The sequence below is a fragment of the Calliopsis andreniformis genome, chromosome 7 (genome assembly GCF_051401765.1).
Source record: "Calliopsis andreniformis isolate RMS-2024a chromosome 7, iyCalAndr_principal, whole genome shotgun sequence".
Lineage (NCBI taxonomy): Eukaryota > Metazoa > Arthropoda > Insecta > Hymenoptera > Andrenidae > Calliopsis > Calliopsis andreniformis.
Genome location: NC_135068.1, coordinates 3438489 through 3455687, shown reverse-complemented (window position 1 = coordinate 3455687; position 17199 = coordinate 3438489). Strand labels below are relative to the sequence as shown.

The 17199-nt window shown below is 32.1% G+C and overlaps 2 protein-coding genes across 33 annotated transcripts in view; one reads left to right on the top strand and one right to left on the bottom strand.

The window, feature by feature from the left end:
* Slo (calcium-activated potassium channel slo) overlaps positions 1-17199 on the bottom strand; it is a 200095-nt gene that overhangs the window by 137067 nt on the left and 45829 nt on the right. The gene's annotated exons all lie outside the window — the stretch shown is intronic.
* On the top strand, positions 752-6099 carry LOC143181743 (uncharacterized). Of its 2 annotated transcripts, none has more exons than XM_076382318.1 (3): positions 752-889; positions 5542-5663; positions 5742-6099. In XM_076382318.1, the coding sequence occupies exons 1-3, from the start codon at positions 849-851 to the stop codon at positions 5780-5782; spliced, it is 204 nt and encodes a 67-aa protein (XP_076238433.1). In that variant the 5' UTR covers positions 752-848; the 3' UTR covers positions 5783-6099. The 2 variants fall into 2 exon arrangements, with proteins under 2 accessions (XP_076238433.1, XP_076238432.1); XM_076382317.1 differs by having other exon boundaries at positions 5542-5677.

Here is a 17199-nt window from a genome sequence, read left to right as displayed (position 1 = left end):
AACATGTATTTCTTAAGGGACGAAACCTTACTCAACCTTAATTTATATCTTTTTTTCAGGTTGTTATATTGGAATTAGACATAAATGCCACGACATGTCTGGTGGCAGAAACAAAACATGAACATTCTGTTAAGGACACGTTTTCCTTCAACATTTCTATGCAGAGGATTTGCTTCGTAGAAGATTAAACTTCTACGATTTTAATTTATACACAATTTATTTTAACTTATTAAAACAATTACATATATATATTTCGCGGCCAAAGCAATATTGTTGGTCACCATGTTTAGTGCATACTAAACATGGTTACTGGTTAAGCCCTGCCCACATGTCAAATCTCAATAGACATCTCCCCATGAAACGTTACACGAATTCTCATTTTCATTGCTAACAGTTCTCAAAAAAATAACATTCAATGCCTTATGCCTTCTATCCTGTGCAATAATAACATTTCCTACGTTTCCCTGCAATCGCAGCAACCGATTCATATAAAACGATAGCCTATTCATCCTCAAGCTATAATTGGAATTTAACCTTTAATCGATGTCCAAGCTGACCTACATAACGAAATGAACTTCTTTCTATGATCTATTTTTCTTCGAACGGCCCGTATCGAATTCAGCCATATCTGTTTCATTCATCATTTAATTCGTCCCCATCTCTGGCTCCACTGACAACAGGAAAGTTTTTAGGCCTGCAAACAGTCGCTCGGCGTACGTGTCTGCGCAGCACTCGGCCAACACATCCTCACACGGTTTTCTCGTATTCCACACGCCGTATTGTGTCTGTATTGTGTTCAGGTGGAGCACGTGTACATGTAAGACGACATTACCCGGCATTCACGTACTATGACAACGGAAACAGAGGAAGAGAAGCTGTTCTACTCTCGGTAGGTGGCCTATTTTCAAGATTTTGTAGGTTGGACTTTATTGAATGACCAACCTTTGAGTCATAGGACGCTCCACGAGACCATTATGCTGGCTAGGTACACTTGAATTCTCTGTCTCAATTAGTAGCTAAACATTATTTCCCTAGCATCAGTTATCATCGAGTTGCAGGTTGATTTACAGTGTTTTTTCGATATAGGCTCACTATTAACTGAAGTGGTTATAACGTGGGACACTTTTCCAGGTCAAATAATACTGACAGTATTCTACTTTGGTTTTACCAGAAATCGACAATGACAGTGAACGCAAATAAAACTCTTTCAGTACAGTTATTACTTTTTCGTAAAGTAATTAATGTGTACTGTTATTTTTAATCTCAGCTTCGTCGAAAATTACATTTTACCATTATTTCCTACTTATCAGGTGACTTTTTTGAGCCTTCTTCGGAAGATTCTTAATTTTAGGAACTAAAATGTGAAACAAGAAACAGCATTACTTAGAGGATGACCTAATAATTTCAATTTATACAGAACGTAACGAGGCTATAACAGGATACTACATATGGATGGAGTCGAACGCGTTTAGGTTACAGTAGATGCATAGGGTCAGTGGCCAGACCACGGTTGCTCCCTTTATCGCTTATTTCGACCTGAAATTGGTCAAATTGACAATGTATTTGGGTTAGTGCACAAGATGTATAGTGGACCAAAGATACCTTGCACTATGATGCAAATGCATTGCTAAAGTTGACCACTCGCACTTTTGGTAAAACATAGGTTATACTACTAACAGTTTGGTCAATCACAGGTTAAGAAGTAATGGATAGAACTAATCGTAGCCTGTGTTATTAGCAATGTAATTGACCGATTACATGTCAACTAGAAAGTCAAAACTAATTATGTGTAGGTTATGTTACTAACAATGCTTTGGCCAATCACAGGTCAAACAGGAATACATAGAACTAATTATAGGTTATATTACTATCAACGCTTCTAACCAACCACAGGTCAAATAAGAATACATACAACTAATTATAGGTTATGTTACTAGCAGTGCATTTTTATTAGAGTAAAAAGTATTTTTTAGCTGTGTGTACTTTTCAAACATCTAAAACTGACAATTGACATGATTAAAATTTAAAGTCAATTTTTCAGAAAGCGAAATCCAATGAATGCTATCCTATTCATATCATCAACTTATTTTTTCACTTAGGATCATAGTTTCACACTTTGACAAACGAGTCTAGGACACCCTGCATATGACTTATAAGTATAACCATATTTTACCTAGAAAATTTTCGTTTACTGCAAAAGTAGGTAGCCATCTAGAAAGAAATGCAAGGAAGTTTCATAATCAGTATCACTATTAATATCGTTAAACACTCGTAGCGGTGACGTTCAACTAGTAGATCGATGAATCACAATTTTCCGACAAATAAAGAAAGGGAAGTAAACTTAAGTAAAAGTAAAACAGGCAGTAAACCGAGTGACATTTTCGAATAGAGGTCGAATTAGGAAAATGGGTCATATTTGGAAGAAAACTCGTTAATGGCAGGCTGGCAGTCAGCCAATGCAAGTTTCCAAGAATGTAACAGATTTGTCATGACGCCTGAGATGAAGTGTATAATCTGCGTTGGCCTGTTCGAAGTAAAATGTTAGATCTGACTCCAACTCTCACTACTCCTCATTCAGGTCACAGCGTTTCAATGTGCCAAGGTCCATTACCGATAAACCACTTATCTAATTAAGAATTAAGTGTACGTACAAGGTGTAAACAACTGACGCCTTCATAAAGAAGCTTATACGTCTCAATCGTTAAAAACTTTGAGTGTCTGCTACAAAATCAAGCTTAAGCTTAATATTAATCAGAATTTACAAATGTATTATATCTGCATACATGATGCATACGAAAACAATGTCACGTACAGAGAGGCACAAGGTTATTCTATCCATTAACAGTAATTGACTATATAATATGAGTATATAACAATGATAAAAATACCAAGAAGATATTGATGCATAAATGAAATCTTAGAAATAACACTGGGAAGGGTAACAAAACAGTGCATGCCCTAAATGTAATGAAAGTAAAGTAATTGTAAGTAAAAAATATAAAACACTTGAATTTATCATTTATCCTTTAATGTAAATTGATGCAACATTAAACAAACGAAAAATTCAACTTTTTTAGTTTTTTTTACTTAAACCACTTTCATAATAATTATTGGCATAAATGTGTCTACCTCAGTAATGTATAACACGTTCTAAATTCCTGGTTGAAGATTATAGCGAAAAAAAGTGTCGAGAATCATACTTAGAATCATCCTATTGCAGTCTATCTGAACCTTGTTACTTCTAAGTAGTATAAGTCGCTAAATATACCAACATAAAATCTTACTGTCACTAGTGAACTAGAAATGTATAAAAATTGTAACTAAAGTGTGGATTATTTCACGCGATATAAAAACATCTTTCTTAAAATTACACCTAAAAATGGCCTCCCTTGAATTTTTTGTTTTCTGTGTGACTTTTAAACACATTTAAACTAGGTACATTAAAAATCTTAAAAAATTTCACTAATAAATTTTCGAGTATTTAGTCTAAATACTTAGCTACAATTAAATTGAATGAGTGGTGAGCTCTAATGCTACATGTATACATACACATATGTACAGACAGCTCTGTCGTCGAACGCGATTCATTGATACTAACTACTTGCCGCCGACATCAACGCCTGATACTGACTTAGTTTTTCATACATATAATCTTACTAAACTTATTTATTCAATAATTTTTGTTTCTTATTTTGAAAATGATAAACACAGTGATGTATATTCAGAAGATTTTCTATCCACTTTTAATGTTTCATTTCAAGAAGTCGTTTACTAATAAATGTGATTTTTTTCAAGTACCTTTTGAAGTGAATATTTTCCTACTATTACAAATGGATTATTTTATCTAAAATTAATTGAATCGATGAGTTAAAAGACATTACAAATTCAAAAATTACATTTTGAAAACTTTGATTCCAACTTTGGCGCTAGGATCCAGGTACAGTTTTGGGATCATTTGAAAATGGCTAATTTTGTACTTATACTATTCTTCAACTCACTGATTCAATTGTATTACATATAAGAAATCTCACTGCAACTCAAAAGTATGGAATCACACCTTAGTTCAATTGTAAATATTACTTACAGAATGTTGCGTCGTGCACAATACATAGATCTAACACTTCACGTTCACAATACACAAGTCACGCGTCAAATTAATTTTGTTAATGTAGGAAATTGAAAAATGGAAAAACTATACTCTCTCTAAGTATTCCCTTCACTGAGTCTTGTGTCTGACTGATATACAAAGAAAGGGAAGCACCTCGAAAGCTGAGCTTTTCGGTGATTCGCAGACGTTTTTCAATTGGGCGTTTCTATCTTACAAATTCTGATTGGTTAAATAGTAGTAAGAAAAATGATATAGTGGGGGAAATCTCAATTTCGAGTACCAAACGAAACATCTGCAAACAATTTATTTCATATGGTCAAAATTTGACTTTTACTGTGTCGTTGAGGTTCAAGGGTCAAGCAGTACCGTTTATTGCTTTATTGTTCCACGAAGAAGAAGTATCGGTCGGTAGACCAGCATCGTCGCCAGATGTTGAACTTTCAAAGTTTACAATTTTACGACGAAAGGCAAAAAAATTAATATATAATAAAATAAACATGTTAGTAAAAAGGTCCAAAAAATACTGGTAAGAATTAAATTGTAAGATGAGTTCACTTACACTTATCAACGGCATAAAAAATAATAAGAAATCAGGAAGTCCCATGCTTTTGGCCAATAGTTATATAGATTTTAATTTAAAAAAAATTAATGACTTCCAAATTTCAAAAATCATAGACTTCAAAATATAGTCTGCTACTTGTCCCTAAATAGTTACATATATGTATCCCTTCACATCACGTAATTCCTTCCCCAGAAACCTTTTTGTGTTTCCAAAAATGATAAAATGATCTGAAATATTTTTTGTTGCGTAGTATTCCCTTTTTATAAAATATGTAGCTGCTATATGTAGTACAATTTGGTATGATTTACAGCAAAATAGTTTTGTGTGCTATTATATCAATTGCATCTTTGATAAATTCAAAATGAACTAGCCTGTGTCTGGCCCAATCCCAAAAATGTGTCTTACGCCATAAATTCATCAGAAATTAATAAGTTTATATCGAGAAGGGACGCAATAATAGTCTAATATCGAGAAGAAAAAACTACAAGAGCATAGTCTACTAACCCTGCACTCATATAGTGTCAATATTATAGCATAATGAGATAGAATCACTGTGAATCCATTACAAAAAATGTGTAATAATATTACCCAAAAAATTCCCAACTTTTCGACTCATTAATGCCTATAAGTAGGAAATTCATTATTATTCCACTCAACAAATATTAAAAGTGATGTAGTATAAATTAAGGCTAGTAAGTCGAGAAAATTCAAAGCCAATATTTCCCTTCATGAACAAAAAAAAAATGTATAAATGCCATAACCTCGCCATACGAACCAAGGATTAAATGACACTAACTGCTTACATAACCTAGAAAATTTCATTTCATCGCTTTCTATGAAATTCTAGTCGCTACCTTCGTAACTGTTACAGCAACTATTACCGCAACTACTACCCCCAGCTATTGGAGTGCAGGCCTGTTGAGCAAGTCGATGTGGGAGATCCAGCGCTCCTTGTAACTTTCGCAACCCAGACCAAAGCTGATGATACAACAAGTATATACAATAGTGTATGTGCAAGCTCGTATTATAGAGCTCTATGGTCTCTATACTTATGGATCCCTCTTCCCTCAGGTACTGCGGCTTCCAGAGATGTGGTTTCTGACTCTCGATAGTTATGCAGCTCTACGAACTAAACAGGCCTGGTGTAGTACTATTATAATGACATTACTCTTCATGTTCCTCACCGCCACTAGACTATATAACTAAAAGTTTTTGATTTACTCTCCATGATCTCCACTGTGACGTATTTGGAAAATTGTTTTAGGACTATGACTCTAAATGTAGTCTTTAACATTTTCATTTAGCTAACCTAAATGGTTTTGGATGAATACGGGAGACGATGCAAGGTCGTTTTGACTCATAATAGAATTTCTATTACAAGTTAGTTTTGGGTAGAAATTATGTATGAAATTATATATCGAAACGCATTTTGAACATTACGTACATTACTTTTTTTTAATTTTCTGTACACCTGATACATGAAATAAGTGTACACTGTATATTGTATGATTCTTCCAAATAAATTTATTATACTTTTGACATTTTGTACTGCATTTATGGTCAATATAACCCTGCATTTGTCGTACAAGGATTAATATAATATATGCTTAATATGTAGTTTATATACCTATAAATAATAAAATTATAGTTAATATAATACCTAGTATTAGGTATAAGTTTTTTATTATGTGGAATAAATGCAAGTCGGTATAGAAGATTCGTTAGTTTGTAGTATTTTATTTTTGTATTTGTGTTACTTTGTCGTAGTTAAAGTAATCTCAGTATGAAAATAAGTTTGAGGATAAAGGAAATATAATACTAAATTTTTTACAATTACATTGGAAAAATCCTCCCTCCCAGAAAAAATATAATAATTATCAGAATATTCGTACAGTCTTCCAGCAATCGTTTTATATGTCTAATTTCTCAAGAAACTTAGTATTTAGTATAAATCTTTATAATATTTCTTTTGTCTGTATTCCACTAAAGTTAAAGTATAGAACATAGAATTCTCGTAATTTATAATTTAGTATCCCTGGATTATTTAAAATCTTATTTATCATTTTATAATACTGCAGCCATTTCCATTTCCCATTCCTATTGAACTTGTTTACACTAACTTGACTGTTTATTTCATCCAGAAAATTAATTCATCCTTTCTAACGAGGTCGCAGCAACCCTGCTTCACTACATATAAACTACAATATGGGTACTAACTGAGAGATAAATGTGCAAGGTACACGAACACACTTGCAAACTTAAACGCTACTTTATTACGTGCAAAACATGTAACTTAGGATTATTAGAACACCACATGCATGTACGTTTATCAGCTCGACCGTAGGTCACGTTCTTTCTATGGCACGTTTCATTGGCCGAGGTCCAGAATTCCCACAATAAGACGGTAGAAGGGAAAGTTCAAATCTTTTCCTTTCTTGAAGCACAGGTATCTCTGTATTCATGCTAACAAGGAACTTGAATTTTCATGAGACTCTGCACGAGTGACTTTTCTAATCATTGTTTAAACGACTTTTCCTTCATTATGGGACTCTGTTTCATAACTGTATGAATCGTATCAACTGTGTATGATGGATTTTATATTTATTTATTTTTCCAATTTTTATGTAATTTACTGAACTTGAGAGAATTATCTATTCAACAATGTAATTAGATCTTTGTACTAGTTTATTTTCAATAGAAAAGATTGTACAGTTACAAAGGTATGCGTGAAAAAGCGGTCGTTAGAGTTACACGAGCGCCACCTACAAGTTTTCACAGAGGTTGTTTCCATCACGTTATTCGTTTTGGAAGTACAAGCAAGTTTTTTATTTTGTAGTTTTTAAACCTCTATTGTTTTGTAAAATAAATTTTTTACTATCAACTTTGTGGGCTATTTCCATTCCATCCTATACTTTCCCAAATTTGCTATAAATTGAAGCAAGTACAAATATTTTCTGCACGATACAAAATTTAGATACTTATACATAAACAAAGAAACTTCTCATCATATTCAAAATGAAGGTAAAAAGAGATTATAATGACAAGTTGAGTGTCACATTTGAAAAACAGAAAGTTAAAACTATGAAGAGTTTAAAACAATTTTGTTTTTTTTTCTATTATTAAACACAATTCAATCATGTCATAAATAATCCTTGGAATTTCGACGACAAAAAATATGTATATGTTTAACTACAAACACTCATGAATCACATACAGAGTAGTCAATAGCTAGTCTCATATAGTATGTTGTATATCTTGCACTCAGATTATAGAAGTTCAAATTTTGTTATATTTAGTATACAAATTAGAATCATCATTTAGCAAACTGTTACTATTTAATTAAATTAAAATAAACTTCTCTACTTTAAACAATTTTTAAACTTCTTTTAAGGAAGAATGAGAAAATACAACACAAAGAGAAAAATGTAAAGAAAAGATGGTATCCATGTAGAGTTCGAAAACTGCTGACCTGACACATACAAATATGATGCTTCCGATATTATTCCTTAACACTTTAGATCATGGCGCTCTAAAAACTTCGTTCTCAATTTTCTTAAAAACTAGGACGTATGTAGGAGAAACCTTATAAAGTTAGTATCTACATAACCTCTACTTCAAGTGATACAAGCGTTATCAAAATGTAAGGCATTGACATGGTGTCTTCTGCTGGTGAGTTACTATACAATTACTATAAAATTATATCCACACTGAGGCAACAACGAGAACATATGGTCGCTTCAAAACGCCTCAGAACCCTAAAATATGGATGAAATGTGTCTCACTCGGGACTTATTTTACTTCGCTGCCTCATCTAATGCGCGGCTGCAGTAGAATAAGTCCTAAGTTAGATACATTTCATGCAAATTTTACAACAATTAACACTAAAATTACCAGACCGCTCAAATGACCTGTACAGTTATTCCTTATGAACATTTTATTCTGTTAACAGATTTTAATTTTTGTCCATTAATTTTGAGTAAAACTAGAGAAATGTATGAGAAGGTTGCCGAATTAGACTGGCGCGGCACCTAGGTTAAACTACCAGTGTAACTTGTAATATATAAACAATTTGTGCCCTATGACAAACAGTATGTGCTGCTTCTATACTAATTGTTAGTTAGTTAATGCAAAAATCACTATCATACAATACCGCTTGATGTTTAAGTAAACAAATGCAATCTGTTTTGACAACTGAGAATATTTTAGCATTCGACTGCAAGCTCCCTACCTTTTCTAAAGTGAGATACATGACTTTCGAGTGTATACTATATACAGAGTGATTCTTTTATTTTGCACATTCTAATATCTTCGTTATTTTTACTGATATCAAAAAATCTGCCAGGACAAATTTATTTGGTTCTAAGCTAAGAATATTATGATACATGTTTTTTTTCTCTCAAGGTAATTCTTTTTTGGTTTTCGAAGGTTAGCGTCATTTTTTTGCATATTAACATGTATCTTTTATGATGCAGTATTATAATACACATCAAGACGAACTCAATGAACTGACACTTCAATACAAATAGATATAAGTACGTTAATCTCGATAGTTTTAATGTTAATAACTCTGAAACGAAGTCCCTTTTAACACGTAGAACCATCTCTTAAAATTTCTGACACTTGTTATCGAGCACCTTGTATACTTCCTACAATTGGTATAATAGACTTCATCGCAACGTGCATATTAAACTTGTTCCCTTACTTACTTAATATGGAGGATTAATTAAGGATTCGTATGAATCCTATTGGACCTTTTTACAAACCACTCAATAAGGAAAGTACAAGAGAGACAGAGTAATATTGCTAGCAAGCAATAATTCCAGTAATAATGGTATTTATTAGATTTTCACGAGCAGTATTAACTGATTAATAAATCCTCTTTTATCGAAACAATTTATTGTTAAATATTCATGTGTACGTATTTGCAAATTTCTTTGAAGACAGTATTCGTTATAGAATCGCAAATCAATACATGTAAAGAGTGTACAAAAAATAACTCATATATGTATATTTACGACTACTGCTCGTGTGTTAGTACAGAAAATAAAATAAGGAAAAAATGTCGTATAAAAATAGGCTCAAAAACGTTTTATTAAAAAATGATAATAAAAATATGAAATAACAACGAACTGATTTTTGTTCAATGTAAAAATGTTAATGGTATTTCTCTTGGTAATTATATCTTTCTCTTATCTATGTTTACTTATCCAAGCTATGTTTACTAATTCAAATCGTCTTAATATGTATGGTAATAGTACTAATATTGCTTAGTAAGTGGTACTATATCGTAGTAATAACATACTGTGAAAGTTTTCGTATCGAGAGTATGTTGATATTCATTTTATTTACAGTTTTGCAAACAAAACTTTGTTTATCAACAAATGAAAGAAAACGAAGAAATTCGCAACATAGTACGTTCAAGTTTTCATAGATGTCAATGCTGTATTTTCAAAAACGGGCAACACATTGAAATAGAAACTAACGTAGGTAAATATTTCCAATCAATCTGTTGTTATTTCGTATTTTTCTATGTACTATGAAACCTATCATACAAACCTATGTTTATATGACATTTTTTTCTTATTTTCGCTACTAAAATATACTGCCACCATTTGGCCAACAAAAACCTGGAACACCCTGTGTGTTAGTAACTCATTTTTATCCTACAAAAAAAGGCAAGGATGAAAAAACAGACGAAATAATTCTACGAAATAACATTAATGGCGCCAAATATATAACAAAACTACTGTATTGCAAATCAATCATGTATAATATACCTACATTTATAAGTTTGAAACATTGTATGTTAGGAGTAAGTAACTGTACCCTGAAACAGATACGCCATCTTGGGCATTATTGTTGCAATCATAATATTAATTGAAAAATATTAAATTAAAATAACTATAAAAAAGCCTCAGTTCCCACAATGGCTAAACAATTATTCTCCAACTTCTTCACCATAATCCATATTCACCATAGTTTGCAATAAACCAATTTATATACAAAAATTAAAGTACCTTCCTCATCGACGATGTAATTTACCTCAACGCAACCGTCCTACATTAACTTCCGATATCATGTAGCTGTAAGTACACCAACTCTATAGAGAACCACTCACATGCATATTGGTTCTAATTTTCCTTGCTAGTACGTCACGAGATTTTACTATAGAATATAAGGAATGTTCCTAAGCTAAAAGGCAAAACTTTATGTATAAGTTATATATACTCATGAATACGATACTGTATTTCAAAATTTATTATTAGGGAAAACGTTAAACAAAGAGGTTATGTTATTAATTTTAGTTCTTTTTAAATACTTTCTTTAAAATAAATAATTGATAATTTTTAAATATCGTCTTTACCAAAATGTTAAATGCAAGTTGAATTTACTATGTTCTCTCATTAATTATTCGACTATACAAACTTGACGAAGTCATTGCATCAGAAAAAAGTAGGTACTCTGTACTCATGTTTAAAGAAATTTTACTTAATTAGCAAGAATTATCAATAGATGAATTTCTAAATGCATAGTATTCGACATTAAATGTTATCAACGAAACAATCTTATGGAATATCTTATAAAACCGTTGTCTTTAAAATTATGACTAAATGAACGATTAATCTCTATCGCTAAATAACGATGAACAGTATTTAATGAGATCTAAAGTAATTTGTCGGATACTCTACTAATAACCAAATTAAGACTAATCAATTCTGCCAAGTCTGCATGGTTGACCTGTAGTAAGAACACCATTTGCAAATTTTACAAAATCTAATCCATAGCCTACACAAGAAATTCTGAGTGAAATGAATGTACAAATTTTCGTTAAAGTTTCTTTCTTAACATTTCATACAATTTCGTTTTTTAATAAATATGGGTATATGTTCCACTACCATTAGTAACATTCGACTTCATCACAAGTAAAGATGTATGTACTTCATTGACAATCATTATTTCTGAATACTGACGGTTCATTATATAGAGTGTTCGAAAACAATTGTCAAAAATTTTAAAAGCTGATTTTATATGTCCTATATTACAAAATTGTGTAATTTTTCCATCATTTATGCCATTACAAGAATAACAAAATTGTGTTTAAGGCTTCCTCCCAAAGCTATAGACACAGTTGCAAAAGCGTCTAAATGTCACGTGAGCTGTGTCTGACTTGAGACTTATTCTACTGCCAGCGTGCAATATACAGGTTAGACTCAGAGATATCAGTAGAACAAGTCCCACGTCAGACACGACGAAGTCAGTAGAGTAAGTCCCAAGTCAAACACAACGTAGTCAGTAGAATAAATCCCAAGTCAGACACATTTTCCGCAAATTTTAGGTATTTGTTAGCAATTAATCATGGCACTTGATTTTCGTTTTACTTTAACAGGTAGAATTGCCTTTTAAAACTTCTGACGCTTATCGTCGATCGTATGTGTACGTACGTCTACAGATTTTATATACTTTCATCAATTTTACTGAATTGTAACAAACTGTTAATAAAGTGTCTACGCTTTAACTACTTGACTTCAATAACCCTTATCTCGTTGCGTTAACTCGTCAATGCCAGATGAGAAAAGTGACTCTAAATTTATTCCGTATGAATGAAACTGTGGGTATGTAATCAATGAAATGCTTTCTGGCTGTACGCGCAGAACTCGCCAGCTATTGTTTGTTTTCATTAAACACCATTCCTTCACTTATCAACTAACAAGAACGTTCTGATCCTCGCAGTGTTAATGAAACCGAAGAAGATAACAATGATTTAAAATTGTTTAAACAATTCAAGAAAATTTCTTCAGTTAAAAATGATATGATTATTTACATAATTGAAACAAAAATGGAATAATAAATAGTTGATAAAAATCATGTATTTGCTTTAAAAAAACTGTATATTTTTTTATAAACTTTTGTATACCCTATATGTCGTTACTTAAAATAAAGACTCGCTTAATTTAAAAAATTTTAATTTAATCGTGTTAGTTGTTTAAATAAATTTTAACTGGTTCAAATGCTATCTTCATACATCCTACAGGTAATCACGAAAAAGATTAGTTTCGTGAAACTGAACGTGATATCAATCCTCGTGACGGAAGTGGTTTCTACTATAAACACAACAGCCACAATCGCTTTCTCTGTAATTTCGCCTCTTCCTGGCTGGCCTCTACTGCTCTGTTTTATAGCTTCCCGCTGTCTTTGTCTTTGTTTCAACCTTCCCAGCCTCGTGGTAGCGAACCATTTGAGTGAAGTGCGGTATACTCATTTGAAAAAGAAACGTCAGATACATACTAAAGATTCTTAATCCTCCATACAACTTACACAAAAACATTTATAACTGAGCTTTTTAAGAAGGTAAGCTTTGTTTTTATAAACGTCAAATTAACTTGAAGCCCGTTAAACTTTATATATTTTTTATACTCTGATCTTTTACAAAGTAAAATTCAAATTCAAATTTATATTACACTGCTTTGAATTCTTATTGGTTTTCTAGATTAGATCTGCTATGGATATTTTAAAATTCTTATAAATGGTCTAGGTTAGATTAAGGTTAGATTTTGCAAAATTTCTATCATTAATCTAATGGTCTGAATTAACTATGGCTAAGATATTTTAAAATTCTCACTATTCGTCTATGTTAGATTTGGATTACATATTTTAAATTTTCCATTTTTGGTCTGGGATAGATTTGGATAAGTTGTTTCAAAATTCTCGCTATTGGTCTAGATTGTATTAGGAGTAGTTGTTATAAAACTCCCATTATTCGTCTAGGTTAGGTCTAGATTTGGTACTTTAAAATTCTCACAATTCGTCTAGATTAGGTCTGGATTAGGTATTTCAAATTTTCCATTTTTGGTCTGGGACAGATTTGAATAAGTTGTTTCAAAATTCTCGCTATTGGTCTAGATTGTATTAGGAGTAGGTATTATAAAACTCCCATTATTCGTCTAGGTTAGGTCTAGATTTGGTACTTTAAAATTCTCACAATTCGTCTAGATTAGGTCTGGATTAGGTATTTTAAATTTTCAATATTAATCTAAATTAATTCTATAAGATATATTTTAAAATTCCCTTTATTGGCCTGGGTTACGTTTAGGTTAGGTACTTTAAATTTCTCATCATTGGTATCGGTTAGGTCTGTATTAGATATTTTATAATTGCCATTATTGGTCAATTTTCTAAGTCCCCTAAATCCAAAAATCGTTATTATTTCCCAGAAACTACATTTGCGTCTATCGATGAGACATGCAACTGGTAATCCTATGTAAACAGCTCGCAAAGCAGTGATTTATATTTGATACATGTATATCCTAGACACATTCGACAGGGGAACGAGGGCCGCGCATCTTCCCTGGCATGCCACTGTCATTGCCGATAGATATTCAGGACTTAATTTCGCATTTACCCCTATAAATAGTTGGGTGAGAAAAACTCGGTCGAATCTGGCGTTGGCGTAAAATGACGAAAACTTGGGACTATGCCATCTCGGGATGTAAAACTTCTTGCCTGGCAACGAGTCGTCCTTCTACTTTTTGTCACTTAAAATATTGTTAGCGCGAATTCATTTGGCGCTTTCTTACATCGCCTAATTCCATGTTGTTCCTCGACTGAGTGGATCAGCTCTTCCATCTTCTTTGGAATCTGTTTATTTACCTTCGCTACAAGTTCAATAGCACGGTAGCACGGCATAGGGTATTCTCTCGTCACGAGTCTGTCGTTATATTCACGGTAGAGTGTTTTATAACCTCACTTCAGTGATGAATACGAACACAGGTAAACATCTTTTTAACCTATCACAAGTTATAACAATTTTTGTGTTCAAGTACTAAGGAGCGATAAACTTATAACTGCTCCTAGTGTTCTTTTTAGTTTCAACTTGTTTAAGTCTCACTTCTGACCTAATATAAGCGGCCTGTCACTAAATTAATCTGAGATAACATGAGTGCTACAGTAGTGGTTTCTCAACAAGGGTCACATGGTCTATTTGGGATCCTGACACGGAATTTTGGAGCCACGTGAAGAAAGAGAATTAAACACTAGAAAAATGGAAAGCTAGAAAAAAATGGGGATAAAATAAATATTGAAATAGTTGTAAATATGGACGTTGCAATCTTGGCGAATATAATACTCGAAAATTGGAAACTTAGATGTTTAAATAGTGAAATGGTTGGAAAGTGACATACTTGAAATTTTGAACATTTAAGTACTAGAATCTTTGAAAATTTGAGTACTGAAACAGTTGAAATTAGAATATTTAAAATTTTTAATATTTAAATACTAGAATATTTAAAAATTTTAAAAGATGCAGGAATGCCATAGAAGTGGTAGACATTTAAAAGAAAGTCACAAGCCAAAAGAGGTTCAGAAACCCTGGTCTAGAAACCAGGTGTACCCCAGTCGGTATTTTGAAGATTAATAACAATAATAATGATAAATTTATGAAATCTGAAAAATGTAGGCATATTTTAACTATATATTGCAATATAATAATAAATCATGAGTCCATAGTAAATAATGATGGTATAGAAAATACTTGAAGTGGCCATTTTCAATTGGAATGCAGACCTACACAATTGTCAAAACATAAAGTTCTTCAATTTTCCAAAAATGATCAAACGATATTTATAAACTATTTAGCAATATCAGTTATATTAGCTGAGTACAGAGGTGCCGAAATTCGCCCAGCTTTACGATGCATCTCTATCCCCACCAGTTTTGAGAACTGGCTTCGTGGAGTGTGCTTTCGGTGTTATGTGTCTAAAATAAACAAATATCAGGAGGATGTCGGTATCTTGTGTCGGTATCTCGTACTTAATATTTTCTATTTTACATTTCTTTTCGAGAATTTCTGAACACACCACAACCTGTGAGAAACAAAAGAGCATCGTGCTGTTGGAATAATTAATGCGATACTAATTTTATCTCAATGTTTGTTTGATTTTACATTTAGCGCGTAGTGGTTATATGGCTAGGTATATAAATAAATATAATTTGTCACTAAGAAATTAAATTCTTGTATATGTTTTAAATTAAAAAAAAAAAAAAGAAATTAACTTTTTAAAAATTAACGAATATGAACTCTCTTAACTCATAACGTTCAAGTTCGTATCTGACACAGACACTTCTCGTATCATCATTATACAAAAATCTAAACTCTAAATTTAAAAATTAATTAACTAATTTAAAATTGTTCGTCATTAATAATATTTATAGTATTTTTATTTCAAATCCCCTGAAAAGAAGTTAACGATTTTCTCCATGTTTTTCAAACTCTTCGTATGAGCTTCTTCTAGTTTTAAAAATTAACAATGATTTTCGTTAAACATTTACATTTAACAGAAGAGAAGATGAATACATATTCTGAGTACATCTATAGTACTAAATTGAGTTTCATCAGTAATACAAAGTACGTACGAATTATCATACAGGATCGTATTTTGTTTACTAGCTACAAGTTCGGTATTTGATATAATATTTTTTAAAAGCTGTGGCAATTATTTTACTTTCCACCTCTTCCTCTAACATTTTAAACAAAACGTTATCAAATCCAGAAATAATTCCTCACATGGCACAAGTTCGTCTCTAACTTTATATTATAAGCATGTAACAAGAGAAAATGCTATATAACACTGTTCGACAAATTTTGACTTTTTTTCGATTTTGTAAACGTGAATAAACATTTCTTATAGATTTCGACGTGCTGATTACGAATCTGGAAACCGTTTTTTTCCAGAACATACAGTTTTTGAAAAAATCAATTTTGAAAAAAATGACAAATTTTCAACTTTGGGATTTTTTTCTGCTTTTACCGTAGTAGTTATTTAGTTGTTCTTTGCACGAAATGATTCTGTGGACTCTCCCGGATAAAATAATATAAATAGTTATTAGATTATAAACATCGAAATAGGTTTAAATAACAATTAAAGTGAAAAGGACACCCAAAACGCACCCATTTTTGCTGATACTTTTCACTTTATTTCAAAAAATAAGGGTCTAGGAGAAAATTTGACTATACCACGCGATAGAGCAAACCTTTCTACTAAGGAAAGCATCAGGCGAATGTTCAAAATTATTTTTGTTTTCAATATAGAAATAAAATAGTTTGCCGAAATGCGCGGCGGAGACAGTGGTACTCAATGACAGCGGCGCGCGCGGAGGATGCTTCGCCTACCGCCTGCCGTTCAGCGGTCCCCATACGCATTGACGTCATTGAGTACCACTGTCTCCGCCGCGCATTTCGCCAAACTATTTTATTTCTATATTAAAATCAAGAATAATTTTGGACATTCGCTTGATGCTTTCCTTAGTAGAAAGGTTTGCTCTATCGCGTGATATAGTCAAATTTTCTCCTAGACCCTTACTTTTTGAAATAGAGTGAAAAATATCAGCAAAAATGGGTGCGTTTTGGATGTCCTTTTCACTTTAATTGTTATTTAAACCTATTTCGATGTTTATAATCTAGTAACTATTTATATTATTTTATTCGGGAGAGTCCACAGAATCATTTCGTGCAAAGAGCAACTAAATAACTACT